Source organism: Geotrypetes seraphini, chromosome 17 (assembly GCF_902459505.1).
Source record: "Geotrypetes seraphini chromosome 17, aGeoSer1.1, whole genome shotgun sequence".
NCBI classification, from domain to species: domain Eukaryota; kingdom Metazoa; phylum Chordata; class Amphibia; order Gymnophiona; family Dermophiidae; genus Geotrypetes; species Geotrypetes seraphini.
In genome coordinates, this window is record NC_047100.1 from 32,309,324 (window position 1) to 32,333,204 (window position 23,881).

General features: G+C 41.7%; 1 protein-coding gene across 3 annotated transcripts in view; it reads left to right on the forward strand.

The window, feature by feature from the left end:
• VGLL4 (vestigial like family member 4) overlaps nucleotides 1-21,647 on the forward strand; it is a 251,170-nt gene extending 229,523 nt beyond the window's left edge. For all 3 annotated transcript variants that reach the window (XM_033926293.1, XM_033926294.1, XM_033926292.1), the window contains 3 exons: nucleotides 7,418-7,634; nucleotides 11,079-11,202; nucleotides 18,654-21,647. In XM_033926293.1, the coding sequence (XP_033782184.1) occupies nucleotides 7,418-7,634; nucleotides 11,079-11,202; nucleotides 18,654-18,922 (610 nt within the window). In that variant the 3' untranslated portion in view covers nucleotides 18,923-21,647. The remainder of the gene's footprint in view (nucleotides 1-7,417; nucleotides 7,635-11,078; nucleotides 11,203-18,653) is intronic.
• Nucleotides 21,648-23,881: the final 2,234 nt, after the last annotated feature.

Genomic DNA, 23,881 nt, shown 5'->3' on the forward strand with positions numbered 1-23,881 from the left:
TATCAAAGGCTTTGCTGAAATCCAAGTAAATTACATCTAGCATGTGTCCTCGATCCAGCTCTCCGGTCACACAATCAAAAAATTCAATCAGGTTCGTTTGGCACGATTTACCTTTTGTAAAGCCATGTTGCCTCGGATCCTGTAACCCATTAGATTCAAGGAAGTACACTATCTTTTCTTTCAGCAACACTTCCATTATTTTTCCAACAACTGAAGTGAGGCTCACCGGCCTGTAGTTTCCTGCTTCATCCCTGTGACCACTTTTATGAATAGGGACCACATCCGCTCTCCTCCAATCCCCAGGAATCACTCCCTTCTCCAGAGATTTGTTGAACAAATCTTTAATAGGACTTGCCAGAACCTCTCTGAGCTCCCTTAGTATCCTGGGATGGATCCCGTCTGGTCCCATCGCTTTGTCCACCTTCAGTTTTTCAAGTTGCTCATAAACACCCTCCTCCGTGAACGGCGCAGAATCTACTCCATTTTCTCGGGTAACTTTGCCAGACAATCTCGGTCCTTCTCCAGGATTTTCTTCTGTGAACACAGAACAGAAGTATTTGTTTAGCACATTTGCTTTCTCCTCATCACTCTCCACATATTTGTTCCCAGCATCTTTTAGCCTAGCAATTCCATTTTTTATCTTCCTCCTTTCACTAATATATCTGAAAAAAATTTTATCTCCCTTTTTTACATTTTTAGCCATTTGTTCTTCCGCCTGTGCCTTCGCCAAACGTATCTCTCTCTTGGCTTCTTTCAGTTTCACCCTGTAGTCCTTTCTGCTCTCCTCTTCTTGGGTTTTTTTATATTTCATGAACGCCAACTCTTTCGCCTTTATTTTCTCAGCCACTAGGTTGGAGAACCATATCGGCTTCCTTTTTCTCTTGTTTTTATTGATTTTCTTCACATAAAGGTCCGTAGCCATTTTTATCGCTCCTTTCAGCTTAGACCACTGTCTTTCCACTTCTCTTATGTCCTCCCATCCTAACAGCTCTTTCTTCAGGTACTTTCCCATTGCATTAAAGTCTGTACGTTTGAAATCTAGGACTTTAAGTATCGTGCGGCCGCTCTCCACTTTAGCCGTTATATCAAACCAAACCGTTTGATGATCGCTACTACCCAGGTGAGCACCCACTCGAACATTAGAGATATTCTCTCCATTTGTGAGGAGCAGATCCAATATCGCTTTTTCCCTTCTGGGTTCCGTCACCATTTGTCTGAGCAGAGCCTCTTGAAAGGCATCCACAATCTCCCTACTTCTTTCCGATTCCGCAGACGGAACATTCCAGTCCGCATCCGGCAGGTTGAAATCTCCCAACAGCAGAACCTCCTCTTTCCTTCCAAACTTTTGGATATCCACAATCAGATCCTTATCAATTTGCTGCGATTGAGTCGGAGGTCTGTAGACTACACCCACGTAGATAGAAGTTCCATCTTCTCTTTTCAGAGCAATCCATATCGCTTCTTCCTCTCCCCAGGTCCCTTGCATTTCGGTCGCTTGGATATTGATCTTTACATAGAGAGCTACTCCTCCACCTTTATGACCATCTCTGTCCTTCCTAAAAAGATTATATCCCGGTATGTTTGCATCCCATCCATGTGATTCACTGAACCATGTCTCTGTGATAGCAACAATATCTAGATCTGCCTCTAACATCAGGGCTTGCAGATCATGAACTTTGTTGCTTAGACTGCAAGCATTTGTGGTCATCGCTTTCCAGCTATTTTTCAGCGATAATCTCCTTTTTCGTATGTATTTTTGTGTCGTATCACTTTCCGTTGCAATACTAAGAAATTAGTTGCTGATATTGCTTATGTTGCAGCCTTTACTACTATTGCATTTTTTCTTTTGCCGGGGGTGGTCTCTATAATTGTCCTTCGTACATACACCACCCTCACCTTCTAGTTTAAATGCCTAGAAAAATATTGTCTAAATTTCTCTGCAAGGTTTCTTTTTCCTGCTGTAGTAATATGTAGCCCATCAGTGCAATATAGCTTCTTGTCCTTCCATGCATTTCCCCATCCTCCTATGTACCTGAAGCCTTCTTGATGACACCAGGCTCTGAGCCATCTATTAAAGTCCTCTGTGTTTTTCACTCTTTGCTCTCCTTTTCCATATGCAGGCAATATTTCAGAAAAAGCTAAAGTCTGAAAGGTGACATTGTATAGAGTCATCTGCCGTGACCTCTTTGAAAAAACCCGGAATATGAATAATTAACATTTTCTCTGCCTTTCAGTGTGCTTTGTGGTTTTTTTTAAATTTTATTGTTGGTAGATAATTTTGACTTAGTCATTATAAAAGTAGCTCGCAAGTCCATAAAGTGTGGACACCCCTGCCTTTGGGGGTGGGGTGCAGGCAGGTCTTTGTGGGTGGGATGCAGGCCTTCGGGGGGATACAGGCCTTCAAGGGAGGGGACAGGCAGGCAGGTCTTCAGTACACGGAGGGAGGTAGGGAAGGGGGGGTTCAAAGAGACGTGCATATGCCTGACTTTGGGGGGGGAAGAAATAATGGGTTTGAAAATAGAAGAGAGGGAGAGAGATGATGGACCATGGGATTTAGGGATGAAAGTTACAGAAAGGGAGAGATGATGGACCCTGGGGTGGTGGGGAAGTGGAGATAGATGCTGGATGAAAGGATAGTTAAGAGAGGGAGGGAGATGAAAAAAAGGAAAGATGCCAGACCTCCTGGGGAGGGAAGAGAAACAGAAGGGGAGGACAGAGATGGAAGATGGATGGTTAGCAGGGAGAATGAAGAAAGAAATAAACCCTGGCAAGCAAGTTATCAGAAGACAACCAGAGCCTGGGACTAACAAGATTTGAATAATGACCAGACAACAAAGGTAGAAAAACTAATTTTATTTTCTGTTTTGTGATTACAATATGTCAGATTTGAAAGTGTATCAGCCAGAGCTGGTGCTAGACCGCAAATGTGAGCTAGGATTTAACAGAGAGAGGAAAAGTATTTTTTGTTTGTTTGTTTTGTTTACACCACAGCACCTGTGTGGTTAGGAAAAGGCAAAGGAGGGGGGGGGTGTGAAGAGGCTATAAAATAAACACAGCAGGATGTTTAAAAAAAAAAACACCCAATTGGGCAGGAAAATCAAATCGAATCGAAAAACCAGTTCAATAGGCTGAATCGAATCGAATTAAAAATTTTTTCCCTGAATCAGGCAGCACTAATTTCCTCTGCCGTGTCCCTGATGACATCATCAGAGACGCGGCAGAGGAAATTAGGGCAGTAGAAGGCAGCGAAGCAGCGTGTTTAATGTGTCTAAGATGCTGCTGGAGCCGGGAGATTTGTCGGCCGTCTAGTGGTGGGAGGGTCAGTGGGGTCGGCTGCACGGCGGTGGGGGGGGGTGTTTAAATGGAAACATGCTGCTCAGTGGAATGGGAGGGAGGCAGGCTGGCATCGGGGGGACGACGACAAAGTCTGGAAGATAGTGATGGGAACATAGGAAGGACACACTGGGGGCTCTAAGGACATAGAAAGGGGCACTAAGGACATGGGAAGGAGGCACTGGGGGCACAGTACGGAGGCACTGGGGCACTAAGGTCACCGGATGGAGGCACTGGGGGCACTAAGGACATGGGAAGGAGGCACTAGGGACATAGGAAGGGACACAAAGACATAGAAAGGGGCACTGAGGGCACTAAGGACATAGGGAGAGACACAGACAGAAAAAATGACAGACAGGCAGCGTCCAAGGAGAGAGAGGCAAAGAAAAAAAAAAACCAGACAGACAGACATCTACTCTAGCACCCGTTAATGTAACGGGCTTAAACACTAGTGTTTAATTAAAGGTCAACTTTCAAGTTAAAGGAAGTTAATCAAAAATGTTTTAACTTGTTCTAATGATAGGATATCCTGTAAGACTAGTTAACTTTTATTTCATTGATGCTAGAAAGCATTTATAATGTGTAATAATAATAATAAATTAAAAATCACACCATCACTTTAGCAGAAGGTTCAAAAATGATATACCTGTTTACTGATGCTACTCAGAATCTCTGCTCATTCTATTGGAGTTTCAAAGGAACATTAACTTTCAGGAAACAGCTGAAAGGCTTTATCTGTCTTTAAAAACCTTTTTATTTTGTATTGTAATTGGATTTTGTTAAGCTTTCTTAGTATTTTCTTTTATGATATTGACTGTTGGGGTTTTTTTAATATATGTTTTTATTGTAACCTGCCTAGAGTGAACTAAAAATATTTTAAATAAATATCTGCACATGTGAAAAGAGGGAGAATTAGGACTTTGGATGAAAATAGTCTCTTCTGGCATATAAGGCTAATAATTTTGCATTGCAAAGATAGCTTTCTTTATTAAAGCCCATTGAGCTGCTATGATTTCCCCTCTTCAAAGCTTAGGTAAATCTCTTTGAATCCAGTTCTTAAGGAACGGTACACTATTATCTGTTAGGGCTATCTTTTTTTCTCTCTCAAGCATTGACAGTTAAGTCCCTCAGTAGCAGTAAACATAATGGCAGCTTAATGAGTTGGACAACACCAAAGGCAATAAAAGGGTTCTTAGGTATCTGTAATCATCCAAAAATCAAAGGCCTAAAGTGTTGCTTTTAATTAAGAGGAACTTACTTGGAAGCAACATGAAGCAGACTTTCATCTGAGAGTCGAGGATTTGTGTGTGATTTTGGTATAACAACTATCTAAATATGATGCTGGGTCAGCAGTGGAGCTGGAGTTATGATTCATTGGAGAGAAACATGGAGAGCAATGTCTCTACTTGAGCAGTAGCAAAAAGGAAACTGAAGAGAACCAAAATTAATAGATCTTAGACTGGATGGACTAGTTGGATATCGTCCACATAGGCATAAACTGTGAATCCAGCAGATTGAGCAATGGTTAACAAGGGTGCATTATCTCTTTCTCATTCAACCAACCGCTTCTATGAAGCGATCCCATTCCTAATGTTTTATCCTCTCCCTCCATTTTTCATTCAATCTTTTTTTTTTTCCCCTTTTTCCTCCTTTCTTCCTCATCTATTATGTAACTTTACCTCTCCCCTTCTCCTTTATCCTCACTTTCAAGTATGTCCTGTCTATGTCATTAATTGTACACCTCTACTACTTCTCTTTTTAAATGCTACAATCTTTTATTTCTATTTTTAATATTTTATTGTAAACCGGCTAGATACCAGTTGATGGTCGGTATATTAAAAATTAATAAACTTGAAACTTGCAAGAAACAGGTTAAATAACATGGGTGAGAGAATGGATCCTTGTGGAACCCCCGAGTCTTGGAAATATGGCTTAGGAAGAGTTTTGAAAATGAACTTGATAATATCTGTCAGAGAAGTAGGAAACTAACCATTTTAGAGCGACTCTAGAAATTCCTAGTGCCTAGAGACGATTTAGGAGGATTGTATGATCAATTGTATCAAAGGCTGCCTTTAAATCTAGTGAAATCAAATAGAACTGATTTTCTCTGATCCGAAGAGGGAAAGCTTTGCTGAGTATTGTGACCTAAAACCTGTTTGCTCAAGGCTGTTTGAAACCCTATGAATAGACACACAGATAGAAAAAGAAAAGTAAGGAAAACAGAGGTTTCTAGAGATAGAAGGCTTGCTTAAGACGCATCTTGCTAATGTACTAAACGTTTTTTTCCAAGGACACAAAGGGTCAGCTACATCAAATGGTTCACTTTCCTCCATTTTGTCACCTCATGGTGAAAAGTAATTTTTATGTGAGCAGTTTGTGCCAAAAGGAATTACGTTCTCTTTGAAATTGTAAACTATTTTCTGCGCTTCTGAAAATGGTCTGTAGCAATCTGTTTACTCTGCAGTACAGTACAGTGGTGAAATTTTGGTTTTTCCTTGTATACAGCATCTCTTCTTTTACTACCACCTACATTCCTCCCTTCTGTGTTTTTCCCCCAAAATGAGACCTACCCCAAAAATAAGCCCTAGTTGAAGCGCTGGATTCGTAGGCAGCAGCGCTTCCCCCTGCCCCTTCTATCTCTCATTTCCCACGCTGACCGTAAGACCAATATACTATTACCTTCTTCCAAACGGTAGTGTCGGGGGAGCAAATAAATGCGCTACTTTGTGCCTTCTATCGCTGGGGCATTTCTCTGCTGCATCACGGATGATGTCAGCAGCAACGTGGCACAGCAATACCCCGGCGGTAGAAGGCCTGAAGCAGCCTCTTGATTGCTGTTGCGATGCTGCCGTTTGAAAGAAGGTAATAGTATGTCAGTCTCGCGGTCGGCGTGGGGAGGGAGAGATGGAAGGGTCGGCTATAAAGATGCTGTGGGGTTGTAATTGGGCATTGTTTCTCCGAAAATAAGACCTGGTGGTATTTTTGGGCCCAAAATTAATATAAGACAGTGTCTTATTTTGGGGGAAACATGAAATGACCTCAATTCGTAGGGCAGGCTGCTTTTCTCAGTCATCTACCTCTGTCACCAGCTCTTGTCTCCATTCATTCTGTTAGGTTCTGTGCCTAGAAATTTGCGTCCCTCCTAAATACCTAGAGTTTGAGGTTGCTACTAAATTTTAAAGTTCAAATTCAATTTATTTGATATACTGCTAATATAAAACGAAGGTTAAAATCTAAGTGATTTACAATATAATAAAATTTTTAAAAAGTAGGGGGAGGGGGGAACAAATAATAAACTAACACAAACACTATAGATATCGCTGAAACATAAGGAAAAGCAATAAGGATCGATTACAATAAAATCTAGGATATAGGGAAAAGGAAAAAGAAACAAAGATATTAGGGTTAAAATGTTACATTCAATTGTAAGCTATGAACAAAATGCCTGGGAAAAGTAGTAGTATGCCTTTAATTGAGCCTTGAATGTTAGAAACAGACTTTCCTAATCACGGCCTTCTGGACTGAAACCATGTTTGCTGTAGTAGTTGGTTTATTTATTTATTTATTTGACTTAAATTTACAGGTCCAGTCTCTGTTTCAATGTGCCTCAGCAGATTCCAGGCCCCGAGATGCCAGCGAGGAGGAGAAGCGGGTCCTGTAGTCGGTCAGCCGACACCTCTCCTCCTCGCCGTTGCCTCTGCTTCTCACCTCTCCTTCTGCAGCACTCCCCCCCCCCCCCCCGGAAGTAACAGCAGGCTCAGAGCCATGGCTGGAGGACGTCTGCACATTTTCGGGTGACCTCCAGCCAGAGCCCTGAGATTAGTGTGCCGTAGTTTAAAAAGTTTGTGACACACTGCTCTATTTTGTACAGCAATGCAAATGCCTAGTAGTGAGAGAAAAATGAGTAATGGTTGTAGCACATATGCCTCAAAAGAAGTAATGACCTTGTTCATCGTGCCTATAAATCTGAATATATATCTTAGGAACTGGAGAGTACAGATATAGTATGTATAAAAATGTACTGATCATCTTGTTTTAGGAGGACATGTAAATACAAAACATGTGTTTTTGATTTCCTGCTTAGAAATAAAACTGCTAATGGGGATTACCGAAAAGAGCTTAGAGACAGAAGCCGTAGTCCCATAGAGCGGGCCATAGCACCAACTCTGAATCTTCACATCAATCACATGTATGCCTCAAGCCGGACCATGGATCAACCTCTAGCACTGACCAAAAGCAGCATGGACACCACCAGAACAATCTGCATCTCACCAACATTAGTTTCAGTGGAACGGCAGCAGGTTCGTTAAATTCTTATTTCTTGATGACAGTAAACAATGACAAGTGTTAAAAGGCAGCAGGTTTCGGCAACACAGGCTTGACATGATCATTGAATTTTTACTGGCTTAGGGATCCATGCATTTAGTAGACAAGCTTCCTAAAGCAAATATTTTACTCTCCATGGCTGAAACCAAATAGTATGCAAATAGGCTGAGAGCAAAAGTTGTGTACTAACTTGGGTAAGCAAATTTGATGTATGTGCACAGGTCCAAGTATAAAATTTGATGTGGCACCAGAATCTGTATGCATATACTTTACGTCTGCATTTACTAATATTCAGGGCATTTTATGTGCTGGTAAAGTATACCACCACCTTTTTTACTTGTTTAACCCCCCCCCCCCCCCCCGCTCACCCCCCCCACACACACACACAAACTCCCGGCTGTAGTCTGGCATCTACCTCTTTCCATCCTCAAACACCTTCTCAAAGTCTAACCTTTCTTTTGGCTTTCTGAAAGTCATCATCGGCAGCGATTCTCAAATGCTGCCCTACCACTGGCCCCAGCCTCTTCTCTCTACTACAGCTTGCCTCTGAGGAAACAGGAAATACATCAGAGAGGCCGGCCATGTTAGAGAGAAGAAGCCGGAGCTAGCGATAGGACAGTGTTTGGGAATTACTGCCAACTTTTGGAAAGCCAAAAGGATCAAATGGAAGTACAGTCAAACCTCAGTTTGCGAGTGTTTTGCAAGGCAAGCAAAACATTCTCGCAAATCTTATCTCGCAAATCAAGTGTTGACTCGATTTGCGAGCACCACTCCCCCCTGAGAACCAGCATCGCTCACCCCGCCCGAACAGCATTCAACCTTACCCCCCCCATCTGGCACCAGCACGCAGCCCACAGGACGTGCTGGTGCCAGTGACAGAGCGAGAACCAGAAGGCCTTGAGCATGCGCAGATGCTCAAGGGCCAGGCAAGAGGCAGGAACTTCTTGCACCGGCACGTCCTGTGGGCTGCGTGCTGGTGCCAGATTGGGGGGGTAAGGTTGAATGCAGCTGAACTTCTCACAAGAAAACTCTCCATATCAATCTCCTTGAGCTCTGAGCAATCAAAAAAACACTCTGTGCATATTCCAGGATCACCTCCTCAATCGGGTAGTACTCATATGAACAGTCAACCAAGTAAATATAATACTATATGTTCAAACAAAGAGGCAGAAGGTCTTTCCCACTTTGCCAGGAAGCAATCAAAATTTGTTCTGGGCGATACCTCACAATATATTCTTCAAAGCAGTTTATGTAGAAGGGAAACAGAATGTCTTAGTGGACAGATTAAGCAGACTCCTTTTTAACCTCACGAGTGGTCTCTCATTTTAGCTGTTTTATGGCAGATATTCAAGCACAGATAGATCTCTCTGCATCTCCTCACAATCACAAGCTTCCAGAATCTACACTCCCAATTGTCTGGAGTTGAATGCCTTTCTCCTCAAGTGGCAAGACAATTTCCTTCATGCTTTCTCTCTCTAATCCTTCTACTCAAGAAAACTCTACTCCCACCATGCCACAATGATACTCATAGCACCTCGATGGCCACGTCAACCATGGTTCTCTCTCCTTCTGCAACTTAGCCAAAGGGAACCTATCACTCTGTAGATTTTCCAATGGTATTTCACACCCAGCGAGTAGACACATACTTTCTGCACCAGTATCGGTCTAGATTCTAGAAAACATTCTGCACAGCATTGCTGTCGTTTCAAGTGGACTCACTAGATTTAATCACTTGTCCTCTCTCATCAGTTCTGGACTTTCAAAGTCTGGTCTCAAAACTACTTCAGTCAGAGTTCATCTCAGTGCTATTACAGCTTTTAATACACTTCTTGATAAAAAGCCATTAACAGTACATCCTTTAGTCATCAGATTAATGAAAGGCCTTTTATATACTAAACCACCAATCAAACCTCCTCCAGTTGCTTGGGATCTTAATGTTATACTTTCCACTTTGATGAATCCTCCATTTGAACCACTTTCTAACTTGAAAAGTAGTATTTCTAGTCTGCATCACATCAGCACGTCAAGTCATTAAGCTTTAAGCACTGGTGCCAGATCGACCTTTTACAATTTTTAACATTTTATCACATTAGGGTGGTTCTTCATACTCACCCAAAGTTCCTCCCCAAAGTTGTCTCAGAATTTTATCTGAATCAATCCATAGTTCTGCCTGTCTTCCACATTCTCATCCTGGTGAAACAGCTCTCCACACATTGGACTTTAAGTGTGCTCTTTGCTTATTACTTGGATTTTACTAAACCTCACAGATCTTCCACTAAACTGTTCTTATCGTTCTTGGAACTCCTGTCATCAAGAGAACCATCTCAACTTGACTGGTGGATTGTATCTCCTTTTGCTATGCTCAGGCTGGGCTGACACTGGAAAGCCATATCATTGCACACAAAATTAGAGCAATGGCATCTTCAGTAGCTCACCTATATTTCACTCCTATTGAGGACATCTGTAAAGCAATCACCTGGTCCTCAATTCATACTTTCACAGCCCACTACCATTTGAAGAATCATTCCAGATGGTTCGGCCAAGCAGTTCTATGAAAATTTATTCTCCATTTAGACGTCAACTTACCTCCGTTCCTTTTGCTTCCACCAGACTCAGAGACATGATCCTGGCAGCTAGGGAGTCCCACATGTGAGCTTATGTTGCCTGCTCATCCTAGGATAAAGCACAGTTGCTTGCTTATAATGGGTGTTATCTAAGGACAGCAGGTACATATTCTAACAACTCTCCTTCCTCCCTTAATTAACTTCTTAGCATTTTTTAACTAATGGTCCCATGAGCCAATGTCTGGCGGGAAGGCATCAGCACATGTATGGTACAGGCAGTCTCAACTCTCAAAATTTTTAAAGTGACAGTATACTTTATCACTGTCTATACCGGGCTCCATGGATGACATCACCCACATGTGAGAATATCTGCCTGCTGTCCTTGGGAAAACACCTATTAAAGGTAAGTAAATGTGTTTTTCTAGTGGTTGTATCTACAGATAAGTGAGTCAAGTTGCAATGTAGAAATAAATTTGCATACAGCAGATATCCAGGACATGCAGATTTCTCATGAATATTTATTGTGGGAATCCAGAAAACCCAACGAGTTGAGGATTCTTCAGGTTTGGGAAGCCATGAGCAGGTGTATACTTGCAGATGCAAAATTTTGCTTAGATTTCAGAGAAACAGGTAAACTGTTGTGCATATGGAATGAACTATCTGATTATATCTATTTTGTAGTGTTTGAATACAGTAGGATCCAATTCCTTATCTGTTACCATTACCATGAGTTTGCTGGTAGCGGGTAACTACTGTTAGATGCTTCTTCTCAGTTTTGTTTTTGGACCAGTTATTTTGTAAATTGTCTTATTAACATTTCACTTATGTCTGAAACAAATTTTCTTTTGTTTGCAGAACCGTCCATCAGTAATCACATGTGCCTCTGCAAGCAACCGCAACTGTAACCTCTCTCACTGTCCTGTTGCGCATAGTGGTTGTGTTTCCACCATGCAAGCAGCTTATAGAAGGCCATCCAGCAGTAAGTGCAATTTGATATTCTGCAATTGGCCCAAAATTGGGGGTTTTGGTTTATATGTGAGCGACTACCTGACTGATCGCATGGCCGTCTCCCATTCAACTTCCAATGACCACCATGGCTATAATCTTAAATAGAATGATCCCTCCCCACCCCCACCCCCACTAAATACATGCCCTCCTCCTGTGATGAATCTCTAAGCTGCTATTCTCCGTGCAGAAACCCTCACCGCCACACTCCTCCTCCATGCACGCCCAGTACTGGAAACCTGCTGCCGCCATCAATGCTGTATTCTGATCCAGTGCAGAACTTTGAGCATCTGCTCATGCTCAAAGCCTGCCAGCTCCTGTCCCCTCTGAGATTTTCAGAGAAAGCGGGAGCAAGCAGGCAGGCCTTGAGAATGTGCAGATACTTAAGTTCCTGCACCAGATTAGAATACAGCATTGACGGTGGCAGCAGGTTTCCAGTACTAATAGTAAGCGTGATGTCAGGGAGTGGGGCGTGCATGGAGGAGGAGGGCAGCGGTGGGGGTTTGTGTGCATGGAGGATAATGGCTTCAAAATTCATCCTATTGAAGATTACAAGCTCTGGTAGCAGGCTCAGCGTTGGGGTAGTGCAAACAGTGCAGCTGCCCTGGGCCCCATGGTCTGGTCATCTCCCTCCCTCCCTTCCCCTCACCTTCATGGTGCTTTTTGAAACAAAATTTTTCGCTTTCACAGGGCCCCTAATGTGGCAGCCCTGACGCTTCTCGACTCAACTTTCTGTTTCCACCGGGTGGCTCACATCAGAAAAGCATTGGGACTGCCACATTGGGGGCCCTCTGAGAGCAAAAACTTTGGTTTTGTTAAGTGCAGTGAAGGGAAGGGAGATGGCCCAACAAGGAGAAGAGGTTGAGTGGCGAAAGGAGGGGGGGGGGGCAACAGATGCTGAATAGAAGTGGAGAAGAAAGGAGTAGATTCAAGATGGAAGGTGGGGAGTAAAGAGAAAGGGGAGCAGTCGCTGGAAGGAAGTGGGGAGGAGAGCAGCCGCTAAATGGAAGTGGGGAGGAGAGAAGAGAACAGACACAGGAAGGAAGTGGAGAACAGGCACTGGAAGGAAGTGGAGAAGAGAGGGGAGCAAATGCTGAATGGAATTGGAGGGGGGAGCAGTCAGAAGGAAGTGAGAAGGAGAGAGGGAAGCAGACACTGATTGGGGGAGAGAGGGGGAGCAGATGCTGGATGGAAGTGGAGAGAGCACATATTGGATGGAAGGAAGGGGGATAAAGAAAAACGGGCACATGCTTGATTGGGAGAAGAGGATAAGAGTTAGTGAGATACTAGACGGTATGAGGGAAAGAGGTGGAAAGCTGTAGGTAGACACAATGAAAAGAAGGAAATTGAGAATCAGATAGTAAAAGAGAATCGGAGGTATGCGATTAGAAAATACAACTTAGAACTAAGGAAAGCGAGAAAAACCTACTATGGATGTAAAATAGGCAAGTCTGATAATCAGAGTAACATTCTATTCAAACTTTGACACTTTGATCAGTTCAAATTATAAATCTGATCAATCTCCATCTCCCTCAGCTGATGTTCTAGCTTCCTTCTTCCGAGATAAAATGTCTCTTATCAGGCAATCCTTTCCTTCAGTAGTTATTGGATATTTTTCTATATACTCTAAGGATCCCGCAATGGAGTTCCCAGCAGATAGTTTCTTGTGCTCTTTCAATCCAGTGTTCGAACTTCAAGTTTCTAAATTGTATGAAAAGATGAAAAAGTGTATTTGCTAGTATTCCCTCACAAGCAATAATTTGGTTGACCACTCTTTTGAACTACTCACTGAAAAACGGATACTTTTCGCATTCCATGGGGCAAATAACTCTCATCCCTCTTCTAAAAAAAGTAGATCTAGATCCTACCATTTCCTCTCATTATCGACCAATTGCCAACATACCTTTGTTGACAAAAATGATAGTCGTTATTCAACTTACTAACTATCTTGAAAAATTTTCAATACTTCAACCATTTCAACATGGATTTCATTCAAATTTCAGCACCGAAACCTTGCTGATCTCCCTACTTTCAAAAATTCAACAATTATGATTATAAAATAAATATGCTATTTTGCTTCAGTTTGATCTATCTGTGGCGTTTAACGTAGTGCATCATGACATTCTGCTTTATTTACTTTCAGACATTGGTCTTAATCAGGCTGTTCTTGATTGGTTCTCCAAATTCTTATCGTCTCATTCCTATTCAGTTAACATTAAAGGTGACATCTCAAAATCCTGGCGAACTCCGCTCTCCTCAGTCTTGTTCAATCTTTATATGACTACATTGAACCTTTACAAGTGGTCAGTTTGGAAAACACTATTCACCTAAGCAGATGACATCTTTATATTGATTGATATTGATTCAGATCTCACCAACCCAGTCTTTAAAATAAATAAAAGAAAGAAACAAATAAAATTCCTGAAACAGACCTAACATCACACTTACCGTCCTACCTCCATCTTCCCGCCACACTAAAACTACCGGACTTCTCTTTACCTCTCTAGAAATGAAAATAATCTTCCATTGTAACCCACCATCTATTATTCTTTTGTAATCCGCCTTGAACTGCAAGGTAATGGCAGAATAGAAATCTCTAATGTAATGTAATCATTGTATCTTCAAACTCCAAGCCTGGGCTATGTTTATCCAGATGAAGCTAAATGCTGCAGAAACAAAACTTTTATGGCTAGGCCCAAAATTGGGACTGTCTTCCTCCAACTGTAACTTTGGATTCCGGGGGTCTCCCTGCAGATCGAGTTCTCTTCCAAGATATTGGGAGTTCTCATAGACTCTTCTCTTACCTAACATAGCAACATAGTAGATGACGGCAAATAAAGACCCGAATGTTCCATCCAGTCTGCCCAACCTGATTCAATTTAAATTTTTTTTTTATTTTATTTAAATTTTTCTTCTTAGCTATTTCTGGGCAAGAATCCAAAGCTTTACCCGGTACTGTGCTTGGGTTCCAACTGCCGAAATCTCTGTTAAGACTTAATCCAGCCCATCTACACCCTCCCAGCCATTGAAGCCCTCCCCTGCCCATCCTCCACCAAACGGCCATACACAGACACAGACCGTGCAAGTCTGCCCAGTAACTGGCCTAGTTCAATATTTAATATTATTTTCTGATTCTAAATATTCTGTGTTCATCCCACGCTTCTTTGAACTCAGTCACAGTTTTACTCTCCACCACCTCTCTCGGGAGCGCATTCCAGACATCCACTACCCTCTCCGTAAAGTAGAATTTCCTAACATTGCCCCTGAATCTACCACCCCTCAACCTCAAATTATGTCCTCTGGTTTTACCATTTTCCTTTCTCTGGAAAAGATTTTGTTCTACGTTAATACCCTTCAAGTATTTGAACGTCTGAATCATATCTCCCCTGTCTCTCCTTTCCTCTAGGGTATACATATTCAGGGCTTCCAGTCTCTCCTCATATGTCTTCTGGCGCAAGCCTCCTATCATTTTCGTTGCCCTCCTCTGGACCGCCTCAAGTCTTCTTACGTCTTTCGCCAGATACGGTCTCCAAAACTGAACACAATACTCCAAGTGGGGCCTCACCAATGACCTGTACAGGGGCATCAACACCTTCTTCCTTCTACTGACTACGCCTCTCTTTAGACAGCCCAGCATCCTTCGGGCAGCAGCCACTGCCTTGTCACACTGTTTTTTCGCCTTTAGATCTTCGGACACTATCACCCCAAGGTCCCTCTCCCCATCCGTGCATATCAGCTTCTCTCCTCCCAGCATATACGGTTCCTTCCTATTATTAATCCCCAAATGCATTACTCTGCATTTCTTTGCATTGAATTTTAGTTGCCAGGCATTAGACCACTCCTCTAACTTTTGCAGATCCTTTTTCATATTTTCCACTCCCTCTTCGATGTCTGTTACAAATCTTGGTATCATCTGCAAAAACCCTTCAGCAATATCACTCACATACATATTGAACAGGATTGGCCCCAGCACCGAACCCTGAGGGACTCCACTAGTCACCTTTCCTTCCTTCGAGCGATTTCCATTAACCACCACCCTCTGGCGTCTGTCCGACAGCCAGTTTCTTTAAGGATCAAATAAACTCTCTTGTCAATAAGTGCTTTTTTTGCCTTCGAATGTTGAGAAAGGTCAGAAACCTTTTCCACGAACAACACTTCTCTGTTCTGGTCCAATCTATTATATTATCCTGGCTAGGTTACTGTAACACTATCTATCTCAGCATAATAAAGACCTGCCTTTAAAGACTCCAACTGATACAAAATACCGCAGCAAAATTAATTTTTGGAAAAAGTAAATTTGACCGTGTGTCGCCTTTGCTTTTAAACCTTCATTGGCTTCCGGTCTATCTCAGGATTCACTTTAAGTGTACATGTATTACTTTTTAAAATTTTATATGGTATCTTCATCCCTCTCGTCCCTTTATTATGGAATACTTATAGATTCTCCTATGCAAGAGGCACCGAACAATTCAAACTCTCCCGTCCTTCAGTGAAAGGTATCAAAGGAGTCAAGAATTTCAGTCAATCCTTGGTTTTCAAATTTTCTCAACTATGGAATGAACTTCCTCTTATTTTAAAGGGTCCTGGTCCTTTTCAACTTTTTCATAAATCACTATTTTATTTGCCAAACACTTTGGAAACTAGTCATATTAGTATTTTCTGATTGTTACTTTTTAAAGTATTTTTTTAGTTACTGTTAACTGAGTCGAGCTCCTTTCTGGCTGAAGACCTGGTGTATAAAGCTAAGTTTTAGTTTAGTTTAATTTAATCTAGACAGAGGCAAAAAATAAATTGAGAAGGAAGACCAGGGAAGGGAGATGTTGTTGCCTATCCTCTTAAGAACCTAAGAGTTGCCATATTGGGACAGACTTTCCTCAATTCCTCCCTTGAATACTTTCCCTGTTACGGGCATTGATGCAGTGTCCTCCTTGGTAAAGACAGACGCAAAGAATGAGTTTAGCCTATCTGCAATCTCTTTGTCTTCCTTGGTCGTCGAGAGGGCCCGCTGCCTCCTTTGCTGTTTTTTTTCCCTTTTATGTATCTAAAAAAGGGCTTGAAGTTTTTGGCTTCTTGCGCTATCTTTTCCTCATAGACCTTTTTGGCGTCTCTTACCGCCTTGTGACACTTCTGGTCGACCTTGTGACTGTTCCATGCCTCCGTTGTTCGTTCACGTTTCCATTTTTTAAAAGAGTTCCTCATTTCCCTTACTGCACCTAAAAAAAAAAGTCTTGTCTCCCCATTTTACTGTGTCAGCTATTTTTTCTTCCATTTACATCTTTGCTTTCTTGCCTACACGACTAGCCTCTCGTAACTTTTCCAGATATTTTTGCCTGTCTTCCTCTTTCTGCAATCTTTTGTAGTTTATGAAAGCTAACCTAAAATGGGTTCCTGATTCGGACCTTCCCCCTTCGCCCCCTAAAGCAGGAGCGACAGCGCTGCTGTTGCTGGCCAGCCGCTGCTGCACCTGCTTTAGAGGGTGAGGAGGGGAGGGTCAGTCAGGAAGTGCTGCTGTCGGCTTCCCCCCCATGGTGTCCGGTTCCTTCCCCTCCCCCTCCCCCCCAGTGTCTGGTTCCTCCCCTTGCGTCCGATTTCCTATCCTGGCATCCGGCTTCATCCCTGGCCTCCCCGCACCGTTTACCTTATAGGTGAGGCCTGCAGAGCAGATCGCGGTACTAGCGTATTTGCAAACTGCTTTGAGCTGTTTCCTCCGCCGCGATTCTGCTTCTGATGTCAGAGGAGGGGCGGGACTGCAGCAGAGGAAACAGTTCAAAGCAGTTTGCAAAGACGCTAGTACCGCGCTCTGCTCTGCAGGCTTCACCTATAAGGTAAACGGTGCGGGGAGGCCAGGGGGAACACGGAGGCTTTCCGGGGGGGGGGGGATGGGACAGGCCTTGGGGGGGATGCTGGCCTTGGGGGGGGATGCAGGCCTTTAAGGGGGGACAGGTCAAGGATGGTGGCATAGGCCTTCGGGAGGGACAAGCCTTCAAGGGGGGGACAGGCCTTCAATGAGGGACAGACCTTCAAGGGAGGGGGGGGCCCTGGTGTAAAAGTACATATGCCGGACTTTGGGGGGGGGAAAGAAATAATGGGTCTAAAAATAGAGGAGAGGGAGAAAGATGATGGACAATTGGATTTAGGGAGGGAAGGAACAGAAAGGGAGAGAAGCTGGACACAAGGGATGGTGTGGAGGGGGGATAGAGATACTGGATAAGGAGGGTAGTTGGGAAAAGAAAGGGAGAGATGGTGGACCCTGGGGTGGTGGGGAAGGAGGGAGAGATGCTGGATGAAAGGGTTGTTAAGAAAAGGTGGATCTGTGGATGGAGACAAAAAAAAGAAAGATGCCAGACCTCCGGGGGAGGGAATGGAAATGGAAGGGGAGGACAGAGATGGCAGATGGAGAAAGAAGGAGACCCTGGCACGAAGAAAGAAGGAGACCCTGGCAAGTAAGTTATCAGAAGGCAACCAGAGCCTGGGACCAACAAGATTTGAATAATGATCAGACAACAAAAGGTAGAAAAACTAATTTCATTTTCTGTTTTGTGATTACAATATGTCAGATTTGAAACGTGTATCCTGCCAGAGCTAGTGTTAGATTGCAAATGTGAGCTAGGATTTAACAGAGAGAGGAAAAGTCTTTTTTGTTTGTTTGTTTTGTTTTTACACCACAGCGCCAGTGTGGTTAGGGGAAGGCAAAGGGCGTGAAGATACTATAAAATAAACCCACCAGGATGTTTGAAAAGAAAAACACCCAATTGGTCAGGAAAATCGAATCGAAAAACCAATTCAATAGGCTGAATCGAATAGAATCTAAATTTTTTTCATGAATCGGGCAGCACTAGTACAGACATTTTGCTTCCACTAATGAGAGCAGCAAGTAAATAGTGAGAATTTCAATCCATTTTGCTGTGAAATCTTCTTTAACTTGCATCTCTTATTTGCTGTAGATAGAAACCAGGCCAGGTCTTAAGAGCATAAAGAAGTGGTCTCCAATGCACAGCCCACAAAGTCCTCCATGGCAACCCCTAACAGTTGGCTGACATACTCTTCAAATCTGTTCATTTCAATCTTGCCCACATGATATAGTAACTGCCAACAATCTCTTAAGTGTGTTACTCAGGTGTCTCATTAGTGGAATTTGCTTTTTTTGAGAATCCAAAATAAAATGCGTTTTTAAAACTATATCTATGAAGTGATGTAAAATCAATATTAATATTAATTTTTAATATCCAGTCTGTCCAAACAGGTCAAGGTGGTTTACACAGTTAATAGCATGTGTAAGCATGAAATCTTTTGGTGGCACTCAGAACTTTCTTGTATCACATTGTGGCCCTTTACATGAAAAAAGGTTGGAGACCACTGGCATAAAGGATAACTCGTAGGCGACATTTGCTTTTCATTTGACGTTTTTCTATTGTGCTCTCTTAGGTTCCACTGCTTGCGATCCAGTCGTCGAAGAGCACTTCCGCAGAAGTCTTGGCAAGAATTATAAGGAGCCTGAGCCTGTGACAAATTCTGTCTCCATTACGGGATCAGTTGATGATCATTTTGCCAAGGCACTGGGTGATACATGGCTTCAGATCAAAGCAGCAAAGGACGGTGTATCTAGCAGTCCTGAATCCGCCTCCAGAAGGGGTCAAACCTCTCCTTCCTCCCACATGGTCAATCATAATCACTCCCCTTCCGTTGTCTCTTAAATTAAAAAAAAAAAAATTAAAAAAAAGAGGCTCAGGAAAGCCTCTATCCAAAAAGGAGTGAATTTGCATGGTTTGACTGAGCTTTGAACAGTGCTTAAAGATAGCGTTGGGATGGGAAGAGTACACTTTTTGTCATCCTTGCCTGGCACTTTTTTAAAGGGTGCCTTAAACAAGATAGCAGGAACTGTTTCTTATTGGCTGTGATGTAGCATCTTAACTTCCTGCCTCAGTTACCAAAGAAACCTCTGATGCAAATCTGCTGCCCCTTTTCAAATAATACAAACATATACTGTTTCATAGAAAGCCGTTGCTAAAGTTGGTTGACCCAAATGCTTTTTTGCTTTACTAGCTTCTTGAGACTAGAATTTGTGTGGTTTGCTTCCAGTGCTTTTTTTTTTTAAAAAAAATTTTTAATCTAATGGAGTACTTTTGTATGTATATACTTGAAAAGAACTGTCATGTCTGATTTGCACTATTGGAGGAGGATTGAAGTTGCCTGCCAAGGGCAAACTGCTGAGAGAGGGGGTTTAAAGGATGGCATTTCCATCAGTTTAAAAAAAGCAAATACAGCGTTGGAAGGAGAAGTCTCATACAGGTTATAGGTCTTTCTCTCTAGATTCAGGTGCTGCGTTAATTTTCAGGACACGGGCATTTTTCTACATGCTGCAGTTTGCTAGGGTAGAGCAGAGGTTGGAAGGGGTCAATAGTGCTTAAAGATGCATGTTATATGAAAAAATAGCTGGTATCTATTAATGTATAGACAATAAGGAACATAATACTTATTAGCTTCTCCTTGGAATTAGTTTATTTTTGTCAGTAACGTCCTAGATATATGTACTGCTGGTACAGTTGTACGCTGATATTTGTATCTGATATTCACTTTAGTAGCAGCCTCCGGACAGGCATCATAAATGAAGCAGTTTTACTATAGTGTGTGGTGTAGGTTGCTATTGCTTTGTGCATGACTGAATAATCATTTACTGTTGCACCACTGTCTGCTTTAATAGGAATTTACTTCCTAAAACTCAGTTTCCGGGAAATTGGAACCGATGAGGTCAAAACAAAACGGACAATATCTTGGCTGGAACACCAGATTGGTGCAAGTTAACAAACTATGATCTTTTTCATCTTATGCGTAACCCTGTGCCAAGACAGATGTACATTCCTGTAGAAGATGATTTTAGACGGATATGAATGCATGTATTATCCTTCACTCTATTAATAGCTACTAATTAGACATTAGATAAGAGGGAGGCATAGAAAACAGATGTTAGTACGAAAGAGCTTCTCATCCTATACCTTGTCCTTATAAAATGCATGTGCAACACCTATACATTCCAATATCCCAGTTAAACTAAGGCTATTTCTACTGGGTTACCTGGCAAAACGGGTTCAAGGTAGGAGGTGACAAATTGTGATGTATTATGGACTGCATTACAGTATTGGGTCCATTGTGGCTTCATTTTTTTAACAAATTTCTTTTCTTGAGAAGTTTGATTTGGGAAAAGGTGCAGGGTAGAAAGAATAAGATCAGATTATTTGGGTGTGTATTTTTTTTTTTCAGTAGGCAGCTACTGAGCTAATTGTGTAAGGAACAGAATCCCCCTTAAGTTTCACACATTTCACTACCTTCTTACTGGGTAGTCAGTGCGTCTGTAGGAAAAAAAATAAATCATTAAAATAACACTTTTTTATATAAGTAACTTTAAGACCATCATTACGCTGTGCGTAAAGAATGTACAGAGAAATTTGTAGGTATTTTTTTGAGGAACAATTAATTTGTTAATGATGTGTAGCTATTTAATTTTTCCCTTTATCCTTTTATTGTAATCAATCTTTTTTTTTTTTTGAAAAAAGTTGATCTTTTTTGTCGTAGATTGGTCTGTAATATCGTAAAAAGTGCGGGAGCACAGTTATTCTATGAGGACACTGCATTAGCATTAATCACCACTAGTGTGTTATTCCTATAGGCTACTGAGCATTGTAACAGTAAAATACTAATACTGTAGATGGACTCTGAAGAAATTTGACTCCCACTACATTTCTCTAGAAACACAATTTTCTTTCTTGAATGTTGTAAAATGTTTACTTGTCTGAAACGGAGATGCTCAGTTCTTCTAAAACAGGGCTATATACTTTTGTCATACTGCCTGAAAGCCTAATAACACTGCCTTTTGAGAGAGAGAAGCAACCATAGCGGCATGCAGGAGTTTGTATTCCTTCTGATGTACCGTAATCGTTATACCTAACAGGATGGGTCACCCAGGCAGTGATGGAGCATTGTTTTTGTAATCATTGTATAACTACCTGCTGGTGATCTCAGAGTATGGAGTGAGAGGACCTTCAAGCAGTATTGTTCCAAAAGGTATATAAAATTGCTTTAATAGGACTTTGGCCATTACCACATATTCTGTTATATAACTTAAAAAAAAGTGGAAGCGCTTAAAATGTTTCATGAAAGTCTGGAGTGGGGAGGAAAGGCTAACAAACATTTCAGTGGACAAGAACAAAGCCCCTTTGTAAAGAAGAGTGATGTTTCTTCATGGAGTAAAGTGATCTACAATGCTGTTTTACATATTTTCCATGTTTGTAAATCTGTAATATACTATTCTTTTGTGGCCTCGTTTCACCTAGAAGAAAAAAAAAAAAAAAAAGGTTTGGCAGGCCATCTTTTTTTTGTACTTAAAGTAGCCTTAAAGAACAATAAAGTGCTCTTAAACCACAAGATTTTGTTGATTCTTTATGGAAAAAGTTGGTAAGTCCGAAAAGTATCCATTTTAACCTGCCCTTAGAGAGTGGTTAAAAAAAAAGAAAGTGCTGCTTTAGTAGTAAATTTTCAATCTTTTGAACAATATTTTCCAAGCTAGGTTTTTTGTTTTTTTTTCCTCCCTCAAGTACATTCTGTTAATATTTTAACCCCTTGTTTTAAAGCACCTGTTTGTGTTGGTAGCAGTGGTTATGGGTAGACAAATGCTAATCGGTGATTTCCTTAGGCAACAAATGCCAATCGGAGCAAGGCCTAAGGCTCTGATTGCATCGCTGGAGCTCAGAGCAACAGGAGGGACTGACAACTTTCAGGTATTGGTGGGTGTACCAGGGGGGAAGAAGGGGGGGGGGGGCGGGAGGCGTCTGGTGGCAGGAAGGAGTGTGCATGCCTTCTGCTATTTAGGGGTGGGTGGGGTGCTATTTTTGTTTTGGTTTTTTTTTATTGGTAAGATATTTTGCATGTGATTTATGTTGATCAAAGAAGTATTGTATGGTAGTTGTTAAGCCTAGTAATGCATTTTCCATGGAATGATTTTTTTTTTTTTTTTTTAATACCTTCATTTTGAAGCCAAAAATAAGTGCAACTTATTATTCAATCATATTACATTATAATAGCACCTAAATTCAATCAAATTGTAATCTATGAACCCCCCCCCATCTTCAAATTCAAAAATTGCACTCAAATTAAAGATTAAAAACATATTCCAACCCCCATCTTCCATCCATGGAATGATTTTTGAAAAAACCTAGTCTGATTATGGTGAAGCATTTGTGTTTTATCTACAAAGTCAGAATTTTGATTAAATTCAATTTTTTCCCGTTAATTTTGCCAGGAATGGAAGGTTGGCTATTGGCCTATAATTAGAACATTCTTGTATGCTTTCTTTGTTTTTGTTTTTTTTTTATTGTAGGGTAGATGATGGTGTGTTTCCAGGCATCAGGCATCATTGCTGTGGAAAGACTATAATTGATTAGCTTCAGAATATGTGGATCAACGATTGAAAAGTACTGCTTTAAAATGAATGGTAGAATGGGGGTCGATGCTCAAGCCTTTAAGATTAAGAGCTTGCATGATGGACTGGATATCTTTTAAAGACGGGAGAGAGAACCTGGAACAGGTGGAACAAAGAAAATTTGGGTTAGTGTCTATTAGGTGTTGACTAGTACCAGATTTATTTTTGATATGTTTCCTAATATTGCTGATTTTTTCTTGGAAAAAATTTGCTAAATCTTGTGCTGAGGGTGTAGTAACATTTATTGTAGTTTGTTTTTGTTTGAATTGCGTGAGTTTTTTTAAGAATGAAGAAAAGAGCATATGAATTTCTTGCTTTTGTAATGCATTTTTTGTAATATTTCTTTTTCTCCATATTAATAGATTGTTTGTAGAACATTGAGTGCTGCTTGTATTTCCTAAGGCTAGATGGCGTAGTGTTTGAGCGCCATATGCGTTGCAGTGAGCGTAATTGACATTTAAGAAGAAGCAGCCTAGAGTTAAACCAAGGTTTTTTTTTTAATAGCTTTGTTGAAGAAATGGCGTGTGTGGAGATAGGGGCACTATTATTTAGGAGGGAACGACAAGTGTCATCCTAGATCCTTAGTTGTTTGTTAGGTCCAGCCAACTCTAAAACATCGATATCGAGTTGAAAAGAAGATGGTAAGAGCTTTTCTTAGAGATGACGGAAGTCTCTTGAAGAAACGGTTAAAGGTGGTATTGGGTTATAGACTGTCGAAAAGAGATAGGAGGTAGAGATGAAGAAATGGTCCGTCCAAGGGACTTGGATAGGTTGCGGTCTTGAGAAGTTGGGCTTGAAGGGTGAAGGAACTCCCGAATAAAGAAGATGGGGATCATCGTAGGCGACTCCATTATACGACACGTGGACAGCCACACCGCAGGAGGAAGAGAGGACAGGGTCGTCACCTGTCTGCCTGGAGCAAGAGTAAAGGATGTGACCAACAGGATCTCCAGGATCATAGATGGCGCACGGGGAGTGGACACCGCTGTGCTTATCCACGTGGGAACAAATGATGTGAGCGGGCGGAAGTATGACAGGGAAGAGATGAAGGGCCAGCTCCGCTCACTCGGAAGACAACTGAAGATCAGGGAGGTGAAGGTGGCCTTCTCTGAAATCCTCCCTGTACCAAGAGCAGATGGAAAGAGACAAGGGGAATTGCAAGTGATCAACGCCTGGATGA